The sequence below is a fragment of the Neofelis nebulosa genome, chromosome 14 (genome assembly GCF_028018385.1).
Source record: "Neofelis nebulosa isolate mNeoNeb1 chromosome 14, mNeoNeb1.pri, whole genome shotgun sequence".
Classification (NCBI taxonomy): Eukaryota; Metazoa; Chordata; class Mammalia; order Carnivora; family Felidae; genus Neofelis; species Neofelis nebulosa.
This window is the reverse complement of record NC_080795.1, coordinates 824,983-844,678: the sequence shown is the minus strand read 5'-3', so window position 1 is coordinate 844,678 and position 19,696 is coordinate 824,983. Positions and strand designations below refer to the sequence as shown.

Sequence of the window (19,696 nt, the reverse complement as noted above, 5' to 3'; positions counted from 1 at the left end):
TGAATGGATTATTTCAGGGTTCAGTGCCAAGCAGTCTTCCCCCTTGGATGAAATTTCTTCATGACAAACTAGGAAATCCATCAGTATCATTAAATATCCGTCTCTTCTTAGCCAAGCTTGTTATTAATACAGAAGAGGTAAGTAATTTATTATTTCTTTAAAAATTCTTTGCAGTTTTATGTATGTACTTAAAACTCCTAATAAAGAAATGATGTAAAGGAACAGAGCATGACATTTTTGCTCTCTGAACAAATTTGTTCAACATCAATCTTTTAATCATTTTTTCAACTTGAAAATTAAATTTTATTGTGTTAGAAATGATCTTTTTATAAAGCACATGTGTTGGCACTTTCTAATGGGTTCCAGCCTAATTAGTTTATAGGAGCAAAAATGGTGAAAATATTCCTATTAATGATATTTGAAAAAGACCTGACTTTTAGATAATTGCTGAATTTATCAGTTGGTTTATGTATAGCACCACATCAGGGGAGACTTCTTCCACCGGTGGCAGTTAGGGAAGAGAGCCCTTGAGTGACGTGAAAAGTGCAGTGGGAATTTATATTCTGTGTAGAAAGAACACTGTGGGCAGAGACGGCCTCTGACAGAGCCAGGGATGTCTCCATTGACAGCACAGACCATGGGCACACGGTCCAGAGAAGTGTGGCCACATGGCTTGGGCGGGTGAGCTAGGCCAGGTCATCAGGATTCATGTAGAGGGTGCAGCTCATTTGTTGAGCAATAAGGAGCCACTGATGGGTGCCAGGTGGAATGATGTGATCCACGTTGCTCCATACAAAGTCCTTTTAGGCAGCACTGCAAATTGAAGGGCTGCAGCAGGGCCCGTGTTCCCCAGGGTCACACCTGATTTCTAGCTCCCAGGGCTGCTGTAACAGTGGAACCACAGACCGGGTGGCTTAAACAACAGAAACTGATTGCCTCATGGTTCTGAAAGCCAGAAGCCTGAGATCAAGGTGTTGGTGGGGATGGTTCCTTTTGAGGGCTGGGATTGAGAATCTGTTCCAGGCCTCTCTTCCAGTTTATGGTGGCCTCAGGCATTTTTTTTTTTTTTTTCAGCACATAGATGCTGTTTTTCTTGAGTCTTCACATTGGCTTTCCTCTCTGCATCTGTCTCAGTATGTACAAATTTTCCCTTTTAATAAGGACATTGTCATTGGATTAGAGCCCATCCTAATGACCTCTCCTGACTTGATAATCTTCAGAGACCCTATTTCTAAATCAGGTCACATTTATAGATGTTGAGAATTAGTACTTCAGTATCCTTTTGGAAGACACAGAACAACCCATAACGCTTGGGGTCACACGTGATTTCTAGCTCATGTTCCTGAGTGCTGACTTGATGGCTACCAGAAAGGGAGCTGGTGTCTTTATTTCTGGGTCATTTCTTGGTAGCCTGGGAGTGGGTAAGCAGGTTGACAAGGAAGCATGCTGAACTTGTTCACACATGTGGATGTGAGTTGCCTCTGAGAAATCACTGAGAGATTTCCTGGGGTGTTGTGCGTGTCGGAGGCTCAGGAGTGACTAGGGGAAGGGTTTGCAAAAGATGTTCCAGAGGCTCCGTTGTCTTACAGAAGAAAAGATTAGAATTTGCGTTTGCATTTATTATTAAAATTTCAACATTTATGTATTTTCTTTATTGATATATTTTTAAGTTTTTATTTAGATTCCAGTTAGCATACAGTGTAATATTAGTTTCAAGTGTAGAATTTAGTGATTCAGCACTTAAATACAGCACCCAGTGCTCATCACAAGGGCCCTTCTTAATACGCTTCACCTATTTAACCCATCCTCCCCGCCCCCCCCACCTCCCCTCTGGTAACCCTCAGTTTGTTCTCTGTAGTTAAGAGTCTGTTTCTTGGTTTCTTCCCTTTTCCACCCCCCAAGTTTTGTGGGTTTTTTTCCTTAAATTCCACACATGAGTGAAATCATATGGCATATATCTTTCTCTGACTAAATTATTTCACTTAGCATATTACTCTCTAGCTCCGTCCCCATTGTTGTAAATGGCAAGATTTCATTCTCTTTTATAGGTGAGTTTTATACACACACACACACACACTCCATCTTCTTTACCCATTCATCAATTGATGGACACTTGAGCTGCATGTATTTCTTGGCTGTTGCAGATAATGCTGCTAGAAACATCAGCGTGCACGTATCCCTTTGTTTGGGTTTTTTTTGTGTGTTTGTTTGTTTTTGGTTTTGTTGTCTTAAGTAGGCTTCAAACCCAGTGTGGAGCCCAGTGCGGGGCTTGAACTCATGACCCTGAGGGTCAAGACTTGAACCAAGATCAAAAGTCAGATGCTTAACCAACTGAGCCACCCAGGAGCACCTGCATATATCCCTTTGATTTAGTGTTTTCATAGTCTTTAGTTAAATACCCAGTAGTGCAATTGCTGGATCATAGGGTAGTTAGTTCTATTTTTAATATTTTGAGGAACCTCCATACTGTTTTCCAGAGTGGCTGCACCAGTTTGCATTCCCACCAAAAGTGTAAGAGAGTTCCCCTTGCTCCCCATCCTCTCCAACATTTGTTTCCTTTTTGTTGTTTTTTAATGTTTATTTATTTATTTGAGAGAGAGAGAGAGAGAGAGAGAGCGAGCATGTGTGAGCTAGGGAGAGGGAATCCTAAGCAGGTTTTGTGCTGTCAGCTCAGAGGCAGACATGGGACTCGATCCCACGAACCGTGAGATCATGATCTGAGCTGAAACCAGGAGTCAGACTCTTAACCAACAGAGCCACCCAGGCACCCCTCTGTGTTGTTAACTTTAGCCATTATGACTGGTGTGAGGTGATATGTCATTGTAGTTTTGACTTGTACTTCCCTGATTGATGAGTGATGTTGAGCATCTTTTCATGTGTCTGCCGGTCTTCTGTAGATTTCCTTTGGAAAAAAAGCCTATCCATGTCTTCTGTCTATTTTTTAACTGGCTTATTGTTTTTTTGGGTGAATTTGAGAAGTTCTTATAGACTTTGGATTCTAGCCCTTTATCAGATAAGTCATTTGCAAACCTCCATTCTGGAGGTTGCCTTTTAGGCATAGGTTGCCTCAACAAAGCTAAAAGGCAACCTTTGGAATGGGAGATAATTGTAAATGACATAGCTGGTATCTAAAGTCTATAAAGAACTTCTCAAAAAACAACCCATTTCAGAAGTGGGCAGAAGACATGAATAGACACTTTTCCAAAGAAGACATCCAAAAGGCTTTTTAGTTCTGTCGATTGTTACCTTCACCGTGCAGCAGCTTTTTATTTCAGTGAAGTCCCTGTACATTTTTGCTTTTGTTTCCCTTGTCTCTGGAGATAATATCTAGTAAGAAGTTCCTATGGCCGATGTCAGAGGTTACTGCCTATGTTTCCAGGATTTTAATGGTTTCCTGTCTCACATTTAGGTCTTATATCCATTTTGAGTTCCATTTTTGTGTATGGTGTAAGAAAGTGGTCCAGTTTCATTCTTCTACATGTTGCTGTCCAGTTTTCCCAGCACCATTTTTTTAAGAGACAGTCTTTTTCCTATTGAATGTTCTTGCCTCCTTTGTCAAAGATTAGTTCGCCATATACTTGTGGATTCATTTCTGGGTTTTCTATTCTGTTCCATTGATCTTTGTGTCTGTTTTTGTACCAGTACCATACTGTGTTAATCACTCTTTCTTTGCAATACAACTTGAAGTCCAAAATTATGATGCCTCTAGCTTTGCTTTTCTTTTTTCCAGATTGTTTTGGCTATTCAGGGACTTTTGTAGTTCCATACAGATTTTAGGATTATTTGTTCTAGCTCTGTGAAGAACGCTGGTGTTATTTTGTTAGGGATTGCACTGAACGTATAGATCACTTTGGGTAGTAACGATATTTTAACACTATTTGTTCTTCCTATCCATGAGCATGGATGGAATGTTTTTCCATTTCTTTGTGTCTTCCTCAGTTTCTTTCATTAAGTTTTATAGTTTTCAGAGTGCAGATCTTTTCCCTCTTCGGTTAGGTTTATTCCTGGGTATCTTGTGGGTTTTGGTACAATTGTGAGTGGGGTCAATTGCTTGATTTCTCTTTCTGCAAGTTCATTATTGGTGTATAGAAATGTAACCGGTTTCTGCACATTGATTTTGTATCCTGTGACTTTACTGAATTCATTTATCAGTTCTAGCAGTTTTTTTGGTGGAGTCTCTTGTGTTTTCTATGTAGAGTATCATGTCATCTGCAAATAGTGAAAGTTTGGCTTCTTCCTTGGCTGATTTGGATGCCTTTTGTTTGTTTGTGTTGTTTGAGTGCTATGGTTAGGACATTCAGTACTATGTTAAATAACAGTGGTCAGAGTAGACATCACTATCTTTTTCCTGAACATAGAGGAAAAGCTCTCAGTTTTTACCCATTGAGGATAATATTAGCTGTGGGTTTTTCATGTATGGCCTTTATTATGTTGATGTATGTTTCCTCTAACTCTACTTTGTTGAGTTTTTGTCATGAATGGATGTTGTACTTTGTCCAGTGCTTTTCTGCATCTATTTATTCAAAGGATCATATGGTTCTTATCCTTCCCTTCATTAATGTGATGTATTACATTGATTGAGTTGTGAAAATTGAACCACCCTTGCAGCCCAGTTATAAATTTCATTTGATTGTGATGAATCACAATTTTATTGTATTGTTGAATTCAGTTTGCTGATATTTTATTGAGTATTTTTGCATCCATGTTTATCAGGGTATTGCCTTTTAGTTTTCTTTTTTAATGGAAACTTTTTCTGGTTTCAGTTAAAAATTTGAACTTTTAAACTTATTCATTTATCATACAGATCTTCCTTGACTTATGATGAAGTTATATCCCAATAAACCCAGCATAAGTTGAAGCTATCATAAGTCAAAATGCATGTAGTACACCTACCTTGCTGAATGAACATCATAGCTTAGCCTCACCTACCTTAAACATGCTCAGAGTGTTTATGTCCATCTGTAGTTGGGTAATATCATCTAACAAAAGCCCATTTTATAATGAGGTGCTGAATATCTCATGTAATTTATTCAGTGCTGTGCTGAAAGTGAAAGCCAGAGTGGATGTATGGGTACAGGATGGTTTTAAGTGTTATCAGTTGCTCACCCTCGTGATAGCATAGCTGACAGGGAGCTATGGTGCAGGTGCCGCTGCCCCTGCTCAGTGTCTTGGGGCTGTCATCCCACACACTGCTGGCCCAGAAGGTAAAAGTTCAAAGTACAGTTTCTACTGAAAGTGTGTGGCTTTCACAGCATGATTAAGTCCAAAAATCTTAAGTTGAACCATCAGAAGTCAGGTACTGTCTGTAGTTTAATAATAAAGAAGTTTGTGGAGATCGGGGGAAGATGGCGGCATAGGAGGACTCTGGGCTCACCGCATCCTGCTGATCACTTAGATTCCACCCACACTTGCCTAAATAACCCAGAAAACCGCCAGAAGACTAGCAGAACGGAGTCTCTGGAGCCAGGTGCAGACGAGAGGCCCACGGAAGAGGGTAGGAAGGGCGGCGAGGCGGTGCACGCTCCACGGACTGGCGGGAGGGAGCCGGGGCGGAGGGGCGGCTCGCCGGCCAAGCAGAGCCCCTGAGTCGGGCTGGCAAAAGCGGAGGGGCCGGACGGACTGTGTTCCGACAGCAAGCGCGACTTAGCGTCTGGGAGGTCATAAGTTAACAGCTCTGCTCAGAAAGCGGGAAGGCTGGAGGACAAAGGGAGGGAGAGTGGCTGAGCCCCGGGAGGACAGAGCTCAGTTTGGCGGGGAACAAAGGCGCTCGCCAGCGCCATCTCCCTCGCCCATCCCCCTCGCCCATCCCCCAGCCAAAATCCCAAGGGAACCGGTTCCTGCCAGGGAACTTGCTGGCACCGTGCAAACACCCAATGCTGTGCTTCTGCGGATCCATCCCTCCGGAGGGTCTGACTCCCTCCCGGTGCTGCAGGGCCCCTCCCGAAACGGATCTCCGAGGGAAAAGCGAGCTGAGCCAGCCCCTCCCGCCGCTGTGCACCTTGCCAGTCCACCCCAGCTAATACACCAGATCCCCAGCACCACAAGCCTGGCAGTGTGCAAGTAGCCCAGACGGGCCACACCACCCCACAGTGAATCCCACCCCTAGGAGAGGAGGCACACATCAGTCTGACTGTGGTCCCAGCGGTGGGCTGGGGGCAGACATCGGGTCTGACTGCGGCCCCACCCACCAACGCAAGTTATTCAAGATAGCACAGTGGAAGTGCCCTGCAGTTCTGCACCACTCCAGGGACTATCCAAAATGATGAAATGGAAGAATTCCCCTCAAAAGAATCTCCAGTAAATAACGACAGCTAACGAACTGATCAAAAATGATTTAAACAATATAACAGAAAGTGAATTTAGAATAATAGTCATAAAATTAATCGCTGGGCTTGAAAACGGTATAAAGGACAGCAGAGAATCTATTGCTACAGAGATCAAGGGACTAAGGAACAGCCAGGAGGAGCTAAAAAATGCTATAAAAGAGCTGCAAAATAAAATGGAGACCATCACGGTTCAGATTGAAGAGGCAGAGGAGAGAAGAGGGGAACTAGAAGATAAAATTATGGAAAAGAAGCTGAGAAAAAGAGAGATAAAAAAATCCAGGAGTATGAGGGGAAAATTAGAGAACTAAGTGATGCACTAAAGAGAATTTACGCATAATTGGTATTCCAGAGGAGGAAGAGAGAGGGAAAGGTGCTGAAGGTGTACTTGAAGAAATAATAGCTGAGAACTTCCCTGATCTGGGGAAGGAAAAAGGCATTGAAATCCAAGAGGCACAGAGAACTCCCTTCAGACGTCACTTGAATAGATCTTCTGCACGACATATCATGGGGAAGCTGGCAACATACAAGGATAAAGAGAAAATTCTGAAAGCAGCTAGGGATAAACGTGCTCTAACATATAAAGGGAGACCTATAAGACTCGTGACCAATCTCTCTACTGAAACTTGGCAGGCCAGAAAGGAATGGCAGGAGACCTTCAATGTGATGAACAGAAAAAATATGCAGCCGAGAATCCTCTATCCAGCAAGTCTGTCATTTAGAATAGAAGGAGAGATAAAGGTCTTCCCAAACAAACAAAAACTGAAGGAATTTGTCACCACGAAACCAGCCCTACAAGAGATCCTAAGGGGGATCCTGTGAGACAAAGTACCAGAGACATCCTACAAGCATGAAACCTACAGACATCACAATGACTCTAAACCCATATCTTTCTATAATAACACTGAATGTAAATGGACTCAATGCACCAACGAAGAGACATAGGGTATCAGAATGGATGAAAAACCAAGACCCATCTATTTGCTGTCTACAAGAGACTCATTTTAGACCTCAGGACACCTTCAGATTGAGAGTGAGGGAATGGAGAACTATTTATCGTGCCACTGGAAGTCAGAAGAAAGCTGGAGTAGCCATACTTATATCCGGCAAACTAGACTTTAAATTAAAGGCTGTAACAAGAGATGAAGAAGGGCATTATATAATAATTACAGGGTCTATCCATCAGGAAGAGCTAACAATTATAAATGTCTACGCGCCGAATACAGGAGCCCCCAAATATATAAAACAATTACTCATAAACATAAGCAATCTTATTGATAAGAATGTGGTAATTGCAGGGGACTTTAACACCCCACTTACAGAAATGGATAGATCATCTGGACACACGGTCAATAAAGAAACAAGGGCCCTGAATGATACATTGGATCAGATGGACTTGACAGATATATTTAGAACTCTGCATCCCAAAGCAACAGAATATACTTTCTTCTCGAGTGCACATGGAACATTCTCCAAGATAGATCCAATACTGGGTCACAAAACAGCCCTTCATAAGTATACAAGAATTGAAATCATATCATGCATACTTTCAGACCACAATGCTATGAAGCTTGAAATCAACCACAGGAAAAAGTCTGGAAAACCTCCAAAAGCATGGAGGTTAAAGAACACCCTACTAAAGAATGAATGGGTCCACCAGGCAATTAGAGAAGAAATTAAAAAATATATGGAAAAAAATGAAAATGAAAATACAACAATCCAAATGCTTTGGAATGCAGTGAAGGCAGTCCTGAGAGGAAAATACATCGCAATCCAGGCCTATCTCAAGAAACAAGAAAAATCCCAAATACAAAATCTAACAGCACACCTAAAGGAAACAGAAGCAGAACAGCAAAGGCAGCCTAAACCCAGCAGAAGAAGAGAAATAATAAAGATCAGAGCAGAAATAAACAATATAGAATCTAAAAAAACTGTAGAGTAGATTGACGAAACCAAGAGTTGGTTTTTTGAAAAAATAAACAAAATTGATAAACCTCTAGCCAGGCTTCTCAAAAAGAAAAGGGAGGTGACCCAAATAGATAAAATCATGAATGAAAATGGAATTATTTCAACCAATCCCTCAGACAAACAAGCAATTATCAGGGAATACTATGAAAAATTATATGCCAACAAACTGGACAACCTGGAAGAAATGGACAAATTCCTAAACACCCACATGCTTCCAAAACTCAATCAGGAGGAAATAGAAAGCTTGAACAGACCCATAACCAGCAAAGAAATTGAATCAGTCATCAAAAATCTCCCAACAAATTAAAGCAGAGATAATACCTATCCTTCTCAAGCTATTCCAAAAAATAGAAAGGGAAGGAAAACTTCCAGACTCATTCTATGAAGCCAGTATTACTTTGATTCCTAAACCAGACAGAGACCCAGTAAAAAAAGAGAACTACAGGCCAATATCCCTGATGAATATGGATGCAGAAATTCTCAATAAGAGACCGCAAATCGAATTCAACAGCATATAAAAAGAATTCTTCACCATGATCAAGTGGGATTCATTCCTGGGCTGCAGGGCTGGTTCAACATTCGCAAATCAATCAATGTGATACATCAATTAATAAAAGAAAAGAGAAGAACCATATGATCCTGTCAATTGATGCGCAAAAGGCCTTTGACAAAATCCAGCACCCTTTCTTAATAAAAACCCTCGAGAAAGTTGGGATAGAAGGAACATACTTAAAGATCATCAAAGCCATTTATGAAAAGCCCACAGCTAACATCATCCTCAATGGGGAAAAACTGAGAGCTTTTTCCCTGAGATCAGGAAGACGACAGGGATGCCCACTCTCACCGCTGTTGTTTAACATAGTGTTGCAAGTTCTAGCATCAGCAATCAGACAACAAAAGGAAATCAAAGGCATCAAAATTGGCAAAGATGAAATCAAGCTTTCACATTTTGCAGATGACATGATATTATCCATGGAAAATCTGATAGACTCCACCAAAAGTCTGCTAGAACTGATACATGAATTTAGCAAAGTTGCAGGATACAAAATCAACATACAGAAATCAGTTGCGTTCTTATACACTAATAATGAAGCAACAGAAAGACAAATAAAGAAACTGATCCCATTCACAATGGCACCAAGAAGTATAAAATACCTAGGAATATGGGGCGCCTGGGTGGCGCAGTCGGTTGGGCGTCCGACTTCAGCCAGGTCACGATCTCGCGGTCCGGTCCGTGAGTTCGAGCCCCGCGTCAGGCTCTGGGCTGATGGCTTGGAGCCTGGAGCCTGTTTCCGATTCTGTGTCTCCCTCTCTCTGCCCCTCCCCCGTTCATGCTCTCTCTGTCCCAAAAATAAAAATAAGAAACATTGAAAAAAAAATTTAAAAAAATAAAATAAAATAAAATAAAATACCTAGGAATAAATCTAACCAAAGATGTACAAGATCTATATGCTGAAAACTATAGAAAGCTTATGAAGGTAATTGAAGAAGATATAAAGAAATGGAAAAACATTCCGTGCTCATGGATTGGAAGAATAAATATTGTCAAAATGTCAATACTACCCAAAGCACTCTACACTTTCAATGCAATCCCAATCAAAACTGCACTAGCATTCTTCTCGAAACTAGAACAAGCAATCCTAAAATTCATATGGAACCAGAAAAGGCCCCGAATAGCCAAAGTAATTTTGAAGAAGAAGACCAAAGCAGGAGGCATCACAATCCCAGACTTTAGCGTCTACTACAAAGCTGTAATCATCATGGTATGGCATGGTATTGGCACAAAAACAGACACATAGACCAATGGCATAGAATAGATACCCCAGAACTAGACCCACAAACGTATGGCCAACTAATCTTTGACAAAGCAGGAAAGAACATCCAATGGAAAAAAGTCTCTTTAACAAATGGTGCTGGGAGAACTGGACAGCAACATGCAGAAGGTTGAAACTAGACCACTTTCTCACACCATTCACAAAAATAAACTCAAAATGGATAAAGGACCTGAATGTGAGACAGGAAACCATCAAAACCCTAGAGGAGAAAGCAGGAAAAGACCTCTCTGACCTCAGCCGTAGCAATTTCTTACTTGACACATCCCGAAAGGCAAGGGAATTAAAAGCAAAAATGAACTACTGGGACTTTATGAAGATAAAAAGCTTCTGCACAGCAAAGGAAACAACCAACAAAACTAAAAGGCAACCAACGGAATGGGAAAAGATATTTGCAAATGACATATCGGACAAAGGGCTAGTATCCAAAATCTATAAAGAGCTCACCCAACTCCACACCCAAAAAACAACCCAGTGAAGAAATGGGCAGAAAACGTGAATAGACACTTCTCTAAAGAAGACATCCGGATGGCCAACAGGCACATGAAAGGATGCTCAACGTCGCTCCTCATCAGGGAAATGACAAATCAAAACCACACTCAGATATCACCTCACGCCAGTCAGAGTGGCCAAAATGAACAAATCAGGAGACTCTAGATGCTGGCGAGGATGTGGAGAAACAGGAACCCTCTTGCACTGTTGGTGGGAATGCAAATTGGTGCAGCCGCTCTGGAAAGCAGTGTGGAGGTTCCTCAGAAAATTAAAAATAGACCTACCCTATGACCCAGCAATAGCACTGCTAGGAATTTACCCAAGGGATACAGGAGTACTGATGCATAGGGGCACTTGTACCCCAACGTTTATAGCAGCACTCTCAACAATAGCCAAATTATGGAAAGAGCCGAAATGTCCATCAACTGATGAATGGATAAAGAAAATGTGGTTTATATACACAATGGAGTACTACGTGGCAGTGAGAAAGAATGAAATATGGCCCTTTGTAGCAACATGGATGGGACTGGAGAGTGTTATGCTAAGTGAAATAAGCCATACAGAGAAAGACAGATTCCATATGTTTTCACTCATATGTGGATCCTGAGAAACTTAACAGAAGACCATGGGGGAGGGGAAGGAAAAAAAAAAAGAAGTTAGAGTGGGAGAGAGCCAAAGCATAAGAGACTCTTAAAAACTGAGAACAAACTGAGGGCTGATGGGGGGTTGGAGGGAGGGGAGGGTGGGTGATGGGAATTGAGGAGGGCACCTTTTGTGATGAGTTCTGGGTGTTGTATGGAAACCAATTTGACAATAAATTTCATATATTGAAAAAAAATAAAAAATTAAAAAAAGAAGAAAAAAATGAAACTATACAACAACAAAAAAAATAACGAAGTTTGTGTTTGTAATTTATAAATAAGTCAATACATACATGGAGAGTGTTCGAACTTTTTTTTACTTATGGGGTGTATAAACAAAGATTTGAGACCACACAGATTTAAGCTGTGAGAGTAGTCCCTGAGGAAACATATTTATTTTTTTAATTTTTTTTTTTTCCAACGTTTTTTATTTATTTTTGGGACAGAGAGAGACAGAGCATGAACGGGGGAGGGGCAGAGAGAGAGGGAGACACAGAATCGGAAACAGGCTCCAGGCTCCGAGCCATCGGCCCAGAGCCCGACGCGGGGCTCGAACTCACAGACCGCGAGATCGTGACCTGGCTGAAGTCGGACGCTTAACCGACTGCGCCACCCAGGCGCCCCAAGAGGAAACATATTTAATAAGAACAAAGTGGCGAAGGTTAAGAAGATAGGTAGCTTGAATTATATCTTAATCTGTTCGTTTGCATCAAAATAGCATTCTCGTGCAATTTCTAAAATAAACTGAATTTAGAATATGGGTACATTTTCTTTAGATTTCAGAGGTCTTGAGAAAATGAAGTCAATAACACAATAACTTCTATAATATAAGAAATGAAAGAACATCAGCCACATGCGTCTACCTAATTTTTATATTCTCGTTTTTCATATACTCTATGCATTTGCATAAAATAACAGTTCTCTAGAGCTGCATATTATTCAGATAGGATAAGATTGATAAAGAGTACTTTCATTTTGATTTTTAAGAGCATAGTTATATCAGGTTTTCAACAAAGAAAATATCAGAAGTCCATTTGCCTTGTATTGTGGTTTCAAGGACCCATGAGGAGAGAATTCAACAGAGAATCTGATCTGATGAAGCAGGGTAATTGTTGGAATTTACATCTGTTTTGGATTTAGGTCAAGTCATAATATTAAATTTTAGCTGATGGAGGATATGTTCCTAAATTAATAATTTGGTTATTCAAAATAATTTTTTTGCTGTTTGACTTTTAAATTCTCTTCCAGGTCTTCCGCCCTTATGCGAAGTATTGGCTCAGCCCCTTGCTGCAGCTGGTGGTTTCTGAAAACAATGGAGGAGAAGGAATTCACTACATGGTGGTTGAGATAGTGGTGACTCTTCTTTCGTGGACAGGAATAGCTACTCCTGTGGTAAGAATGGACATGTCTTTTATGGAGTGGTATGTCAGTCTCTTGCTGATATCATAAACAAATTGATGACAGATAATCCAAGCTCCTCTTAATGACTTAAGAGTCACCATTTTTAACATTAATTGTCATATTGCTGTGGTCCTGTTATACTAAATGGCTTCATACTGCTTCAGGTCTGTTTTCTTAGATTTCTGATTTCTTAGATTTCTTTCGATAATGCCTCTGACTTTGCTTTTATTTTTAAGCTATCAGGTATTTATTTTGTTTGTTGCTTTTATTTGCTAGGATCTTGGAAACTAGACTAATGATTTCTTCAAAATAAGTGTGAAATAAATGTCAGTAGACCCTGAATATTAGGTCTTGAAAACTTCTGTTGTAACTAAAGTCCGTGGATGTTTTGGCATTTGTTTTGCCAGCTTACTTATTTCCCTAGTATTGACATGGGCCCATTAATGGTTGAAATTGCCAAAAAAGTAACCACCAGGTGAATGATACTGTGTCACCCTGAGGCAGTCTTGTGGCTTCCACCAGTACAGATTTGTGTGCTCTGGAGCTTTGCCATTCACATAAAAACATTAGCACTAATAAGGTACAAGAGTTTTCATGTAGTAATATTCTGAGAACTTTCCTTACTAAACATAATATATGGACATAGAGCTTTTACATGCATTTATATCTGGATGTGCCTATCTTATTTCACAGTAAACCAAATTTAGATTTCTTAGCTTTAAGGTGATAAATGTTTTCATGTTATTAAGCAGAGTAAAATTATTTTAGTATTTAGTTTAACTTAGGAACCATTGGGAAAGATTGAGTTAAATGTCAGGTGCATGGTTGAGTTTGAGAGAGCCGAACTGCTAGGTGTCAGAATAGCTGCATAAAGCAACGAGTCAAAGTAAGAATCAAGTGAAGCCTTTTGTCACTTGCGGTAGAGGCTAAAGCCAGAGGAAGTGGACTCCCCTTGTCCATTTCCCCCATGGAACATTGCAGCTTAGTCTGGTTGAGGGTCACGTGGTTTAGCACAGATCCGAGGGTCATGTCACTGTTGAGGGACCCCTGAATTAAAGGCTCCAGCAGTTTTATGAGACCATAAAAGGAGTCATAAGAAAAGTGTTTTCACAGTTGCCCTTCCTCTTATAAGGAGCTCTCAGCAGAGACGCCTGGAGAAGATGAAGAGAAATGAAGGTGCCGGGGGTTACGAGTGCAAATATGTGACAAGCATGACCAGTCTGGGGGGTGGAGGGTAGATGGCTAAGGGTCTGACTGTATCTACCCTTGGAGACTGCAGAGCCCTGGCTCTGTTCCAGCCTGGTGCCAGAGGGTAGCTTGCCCATAAGGCCTGCCAGCAAAGCCTTTGTCATTGCCTGTGGTTGTCCTTGAAAAATCACACATAGTTTTACACCAGAAGCCTCAGTGTACTGGCAGGTTTCTTTTATAAATGGACTGTTGGATTAAAAAAATGTTTTTCCAGAGTGGAATGCTACATATTAATACAGAATTTCTATACCTTTTTAGGGGGTCCCTAAAGATGAAGTGTTAGCAAATCGATTGCTTCATTTCCTAATGAAACATGTTTTTCATCAAAAAAGAGCTGTGTTTAGACATAACCTTGAAATTATAAAAACCCTTGTTGAATGCTGGAAGGATTGTTTATCTATCCCTTACAGGTACAAATTTACTACATTTTGCAGTATTGCTTAGACATTTTTAAAATGTAGCATGTTGTAAATGGTGATTACAGTGAAGTTTAATTACTTGAAATGATAGAAGGAATATAATTTGAAATTGAATCATTTGTAAGGGTACAATATTGCTGCTAGTACAATCCTAGCCTCCAAAGTTTGACGAAGCACCTCGGTGCGGGTCATTGCCTCCAGGTGGCCTGCTCCGTCTCCCAGCTCACCTCTGGCCCAGCAGACACTGGGCATATGGGGTACACTCTGCCCTTCATCGTCCCAGCGCAGGGGTGAACTGTCGGACTGTGCAGCCTGAGGCAAGCTATAACTTTCCAAAGGTTTCAGAATCAACTAACAGAGAATTGGGGCAAATAGTTAGATCGTAAGAAATACAGACTTGCTAGAATAACTTGAATGTATACAAACAGGGTATTAGCAAGAAGGGTGTTAGTCATGGGGAAAGATAAAGTATTTCTCACCCTGCAAATTATCTTCTTACTGTGCTTATTTTATTATATGATAATCTGTACTTGTCCTTTATGCTTATGTTTCAGGTTAATATTTGAAAAGTTTTCCAGTAAAGATCCTAATTCCAAAGACAATTCAGTAGGAATTCAATTATTAGGCATTATAATGGCCAATAACTTGCCCCCCTATGACCCAAAATGTGGCATAGAGAGCATAAAGTGAGTATCAAGGGAGTTTTTGCTTTGCTTCTTTTTTAGATTAAAGTATATGTGAATTGGATTGATGGACTGGAGTATGGTCTAATTTTTTCTTAAGTTTATTCATTTTGAGAGAGTGCATGTGCGAGTATGAGAGGGGCAAAGAGATAAGGAAAGAGAGAGAGAATCCCAAACAGTCTCCAGGCTCCACACTGTCAGCGCAGAGCCTGATGTGGGACTCAAACCCACAAACCATGAGATTGTGACCTGAGCTGGACCCAAGAGTCTGACGTTTAACCAACTGAGCCACCCAGGTGCCCCTAGTTTTTATAAGTTTAAAGACCTAGACCCATGTTAAAAATATTTCTACCAGAATTTAGTAAGTTGGGCTTAGAGGTCTTTTGGGAGAAGAAATATGTTAATGGAATGAATGATGGAAGTTAAGTTTTTCAAAATTAGTATTTTTTTTTCAATTGTGTTTCACCAAATAGGTGTTAGGTATTTTCTTTCTTATTTTCTACAACTGCATTTTCAGCATTTGCCCCCAAACCAGCATGAGCTCTGTGGGACCATTCATGACAGGATCATGGATGGATGCTTGGGTCCTGGTGCTGCCCTGTCGCTGTGCTTTTTGCCTCAGCTACAGCCCCTGCTCCCTCCGTCGGGACCTTTTGTGGGTGGGGGTGAACGCAGCCCGGCGTCTGGAGGGAGGGCGCTAGTGAGCTAATCCTCTACCATCACGGACCGGTACTTCATTGTCCTACTGTGTTAGGAGTTCTGAAAAGTCAGCATTCACATTATGTGACTGTAGATTTCAGCATGTCCCTTCCGAGCTTTTCCCGTTTCTTTGGAAGTGTCTCACTCCGTCTGGTCGGTCCTCCTGTGTTAGCCTCCTGGCACCAGTTCCTCCATTTGCCTGCTATCATAGACAAACAGGTGGCTCCATGAAGAGTCCATGGGAAATAGTTTGCTTTTAGATGAGTTACTTTTTTTGAGCTTTGATTCCCCCAGTGACAAGCCTATAGAGCTTCTCTGGAACTGGAGGCTAACGTTCTGTGGCCTACAGAGCCTGGAAGCGTGGACTGGTGCTCACTCTCCTTCTCATTTATTGTCCTCCTTCTTGTCACAGGAAGTCATGAGGCTTTCAAGGGGTGTCAGTAAGTCATGATCTTGGTTAGTAGCTTTTTTTTCACTGCAGTGTTTTTTATAGTATCCAGCATCGTGTTTTGCTTTGACTACAGCAGTCCTGTGTGATTGAACTGTGGACTTTCATGTGCCTTCCTGGTCATGATGTCAGAGCCTTAAGTACATCTTGATATATGTTTTCACACAAATAATTTGGATCATGTTCTATGTTTAGTATTTTCTCAATTTATGCTCTTAATATGGCATGAGGAACAAAGTTGTTATATTTTTATGTCAACAGAATGTATTATTTGATGCATATTTTCTGTATTTGTTACAGATACTTCCAAGCTTTGGTCAGTAACATGTCTTTCGTAAAATATAAAGAGGTGTATGCAGCAGCCGCAGAAGTTCTAGGACTTATTCTTCAATATGTTACCAAGAAAGAAAATGTAAGTGTGTTATACAATTTTAAATAAATAGTGCTTTTTCAGTTTTGATTTTTTCTAACACTTGTTATTTATATCCTCTATACTGTAACAAACCAGAGTGGGCATTCTGCATTTATTAATACTTGGCTTTTTTCTAGCGTATATAGTGCTCAATTTTTTTTAAAGAGGACATGGGATTTTTAAAACACTTGGAAACTTGGTAAACATTTAAAGATGGGTAACTTACTTACATTGTGAAAGCCAGGAAAGGATTATTTAACCAGCTTTCATTCCTCTGAAAGTAGTGTCAGGGTTTCTTTTGGAGCAAATTATTTTGGTGGATACTTGCTATGGTTAGGGCTATGTTAACTAATAAAATACTCCATTTCCAATCTGGGACGTGATATAGTTATCAGACAGGACACGGCACTTGTGGGAGCCTTTCTCAGTCTTGGGAGCCCTGCCCACTTTCCAGGATTGTTAGAAGAACCCAACTGAATCTTTCAGTGCAGTGTACGTTCAGAGTACTACAGGTCTCCATAGAGTGTAATTATTACAGATGTATGTAAATTACATGTTCTAACTTACTTGAAAGTAGGGTAGTGGAGTGATGTTTCCTGCTACACTGCTGTTCTCCTGTGGTTGGTTAGTGAGGGGCTGTGTGTTTTGGAGCCTCCAAAACCGCTGTCACTCATTGTGATGAACCCTTCTTGCCAGGTCTCGTTGCAGTGACACAGTTGATCATTCCTCCTGATTCCCTTTGTCACTGCTTCTAGGACACTCTCTTGGCTCTCTTCCTATTCTCCTGGCTGTTTCCCTTCCTTAGCTTCATGTTTCCCGGCTACCTCTCCAGCTCTGATGTTGGTCCTCTTCTTCCTTGCTCCCCTGCTAACCATCTAGCCTCCTGACTTTGAAAACTGCCTATGTGTTCATGATTCCCAACTTCCTATCTCCAGTCCACATCCTCTCCTGAAAGAAAAGGTGGAGAGTGGAGAGTGGGCTACTTTCACTGTCTGAGTGGATGAGGAGTAAAGGGTTAGGGAAGTTGGGAGGTCCCGAGGGCACCCAGAGTACCCCAACACAGTGTATTGGGCCCCTGCCCATTTTGACAATTAGGTATCTATTTGGGTTTAAATTTTTTTTCTAATGCTTATTTATTTATTTTTGAGAGAGATGGAGACAGAATGTGCATGGGTTAGGGGCAGAGAGAGAGGGGGAAACAGAATCCGAAGCCCGCTCCAGGCTCCGAGCTCTCAGCACAGAGCCTGACATGTGGCTCAATCTCACGAACTGTGAGATCACCACCTGAGCTGAAGTCGGAAGCTCAACCAACTGAGCCACCGAGGCACCTCAGGTATCTATTTGGGTTTAAAAGAAAATTAAATGAAGGGAAATAGACCCACTTGGGGAGGTCAGTCTTCGCTTATAATTTATTTTAGGAATTACCAGCTATTTTTGTAAAATAATTTTTTTTTTGAGAGAGTGTGCGCAAGTGGGGAGGGGCAGAGAGAGAGAATCTTAAGCAGGCTCTACACTGTCAGTGCAGAGCCTGACATGCAGGGTTCAATCTCAGCGACCCTGAGATCACGACCTGAGCCAAAATCAAGAGTTGTACACTTAACTGACTGAGCCACCCAGGCACGCTTAAAAATTTTAAATTCCGAATTACCTTATTTTACATGATTCTCATATCCTTAGATGTTGGGTTTCAATTTACATAGTATGCTAAGTTTTCAGCACAGATGGAACAAATTACAGTAGATCCCAAGTTTAATCTCTCTTCACTTAAATTTCAAGTTAGTAGTAATGATAAACACTTTGGTTTTACATTGTTCTTTTCTGAATATAAAATGGTATTGATTTAGTGTAGAAATTAGAAGAACAGAGTAAAATATAAAGAAGTTGGTGAGAATCAGTCCTATTCCAACCACTGAATTGCTCTTGGCACCTGAGAGGTAGTCTCCAGTTGTCAGTATATATGTGCATGCGTTTGTCTTCTGTTGGTTACCTGTATTATAATGTTGGTTATGTATGTTGGTCAGTTGCATATGTTCGTTATCTTATTGGCTGGTTCTGGGCTCTGGGGGTGTAGCCAGAGCAGTCCTGGCCACCCCCACTTCTCAGGAAGCTAACATTTGATGAAGAGAAGCAGACAATACATAGACAAATCTTTCATCATTGATAGTAGTACATGATGAAGAAAAAACAGGATATAGGGAGGTAGACAATGGTGGAGGTGGCTTTTTAGATAAAGTTGCCTGAAAATTCTGGTTTGTGTGAATATTTGACCAGGTATGTGAACACTGGCATCATAAAATGTATTTACACAGCGTTTGATCACTGATTTTAGTTCAGCTTCTCAAATGACTTTTTAGCAGTATTTTGGATGTGAAAAGGAAGCACCAATCTTTATCAGCCTGCCATCTGACAAGAGCTAGACGCCACCAGTGGTGACAGCACAGAGCAGTCATGGCTGTGGCCTGGCCTGCCTGAACTCACAGCCCCAGAGCCTCTTGTGTCCAGTGGTTAATGTGCACACTCCTGGCACTGTACCTTGTGAACACCTTTACCTTGTAGGTGATAGCATTGGACATCTTCCATGGGTTCAATTAACTAAGACAAACCTGTTTTCAGTAACTAACGTAAGTTTCGCATTTGTGTATTTGAAAAGAAACTTAATTTTTCAGATACTGGAAGATTTGGTGTATGAATTGATTGTAAAACAGTTGAAGCAGCATCAAAATATGATGGAGGACAAATTTATTGTGTGCTTGAACAAAGCTGTGAAGAACTTTCCTCCTCTTGCCGATAGGTAGGATATCAGTCATGGTGGACGTCCTGTTGGGGAGAGGGTCTGCGACGGCCCTCTCCCTCATTGGCCATGTCCACTGGTTAGGTTCATGAACACTGTGTTCTTCCTGCTGCCCAAATTTCATGGGGTGATGAAGACTCTCTGTCTGGAGGTGGTGCTGTGTCGTGCAGAGGAAATAACAGATCTCTACTTACAGTTAAAGAGCAAGGATTTCATTCAAGTTATGAGATATAGGTGAGTGCAAAGCCAGCCCTGTGTTCTCAGATGCAGCTGGCACATAAAATTTTGATTTGTTCAACTGTCTCCTTCAACTCAGAACTTGTAGGTTTTCATAAAATA

At 41.0% G+C, this 19,696-nt stretch overlaps 1 protein-coding gene across 2 annotated transcripts in view; it reads left to right on the top strand.

Moving 5' to 3' along the window:
- PRKDC (protein kinase, DNA-activated, catalytic subunit) overlaps window positions 1-19,696 on the top strand; it is a 219,433-nt gene that overhangs the window by 112,604 nt on the left and 87,133 nt on the right. For both annotated transcript variants that reach the window (XM_058698565.1, XM_058698566.1), the window contains 7 exons: window positions 18-137; window positions 12,505-12,648; window positions 14,164-14,315; window positions 14,879-15,010; window positions 16,455-16,566; window positions 19,233-19,357; window positions 19,442-19,591. In XM_058698565.1, coding sequence (XP_058554548.1) covers window positions 18-137; window positions 12,505-12,648; window positions 14,164-14,315; window positions 14,879-15,010; window positions 16,455-16,566; window positions 19,233-19,357; window positions 19,442-19,591 — 935 coding nt within the window. The remainder of the gene's footprint in view (window positions 1-17; window positions 138-12,504; window positions 12,649-14,163; window positions 14,316-14,878; window positions 15,011-16,454; window positions 16,567-19,232; window positions 19,358-19,441; window positions 19,592-19,696) is intronic.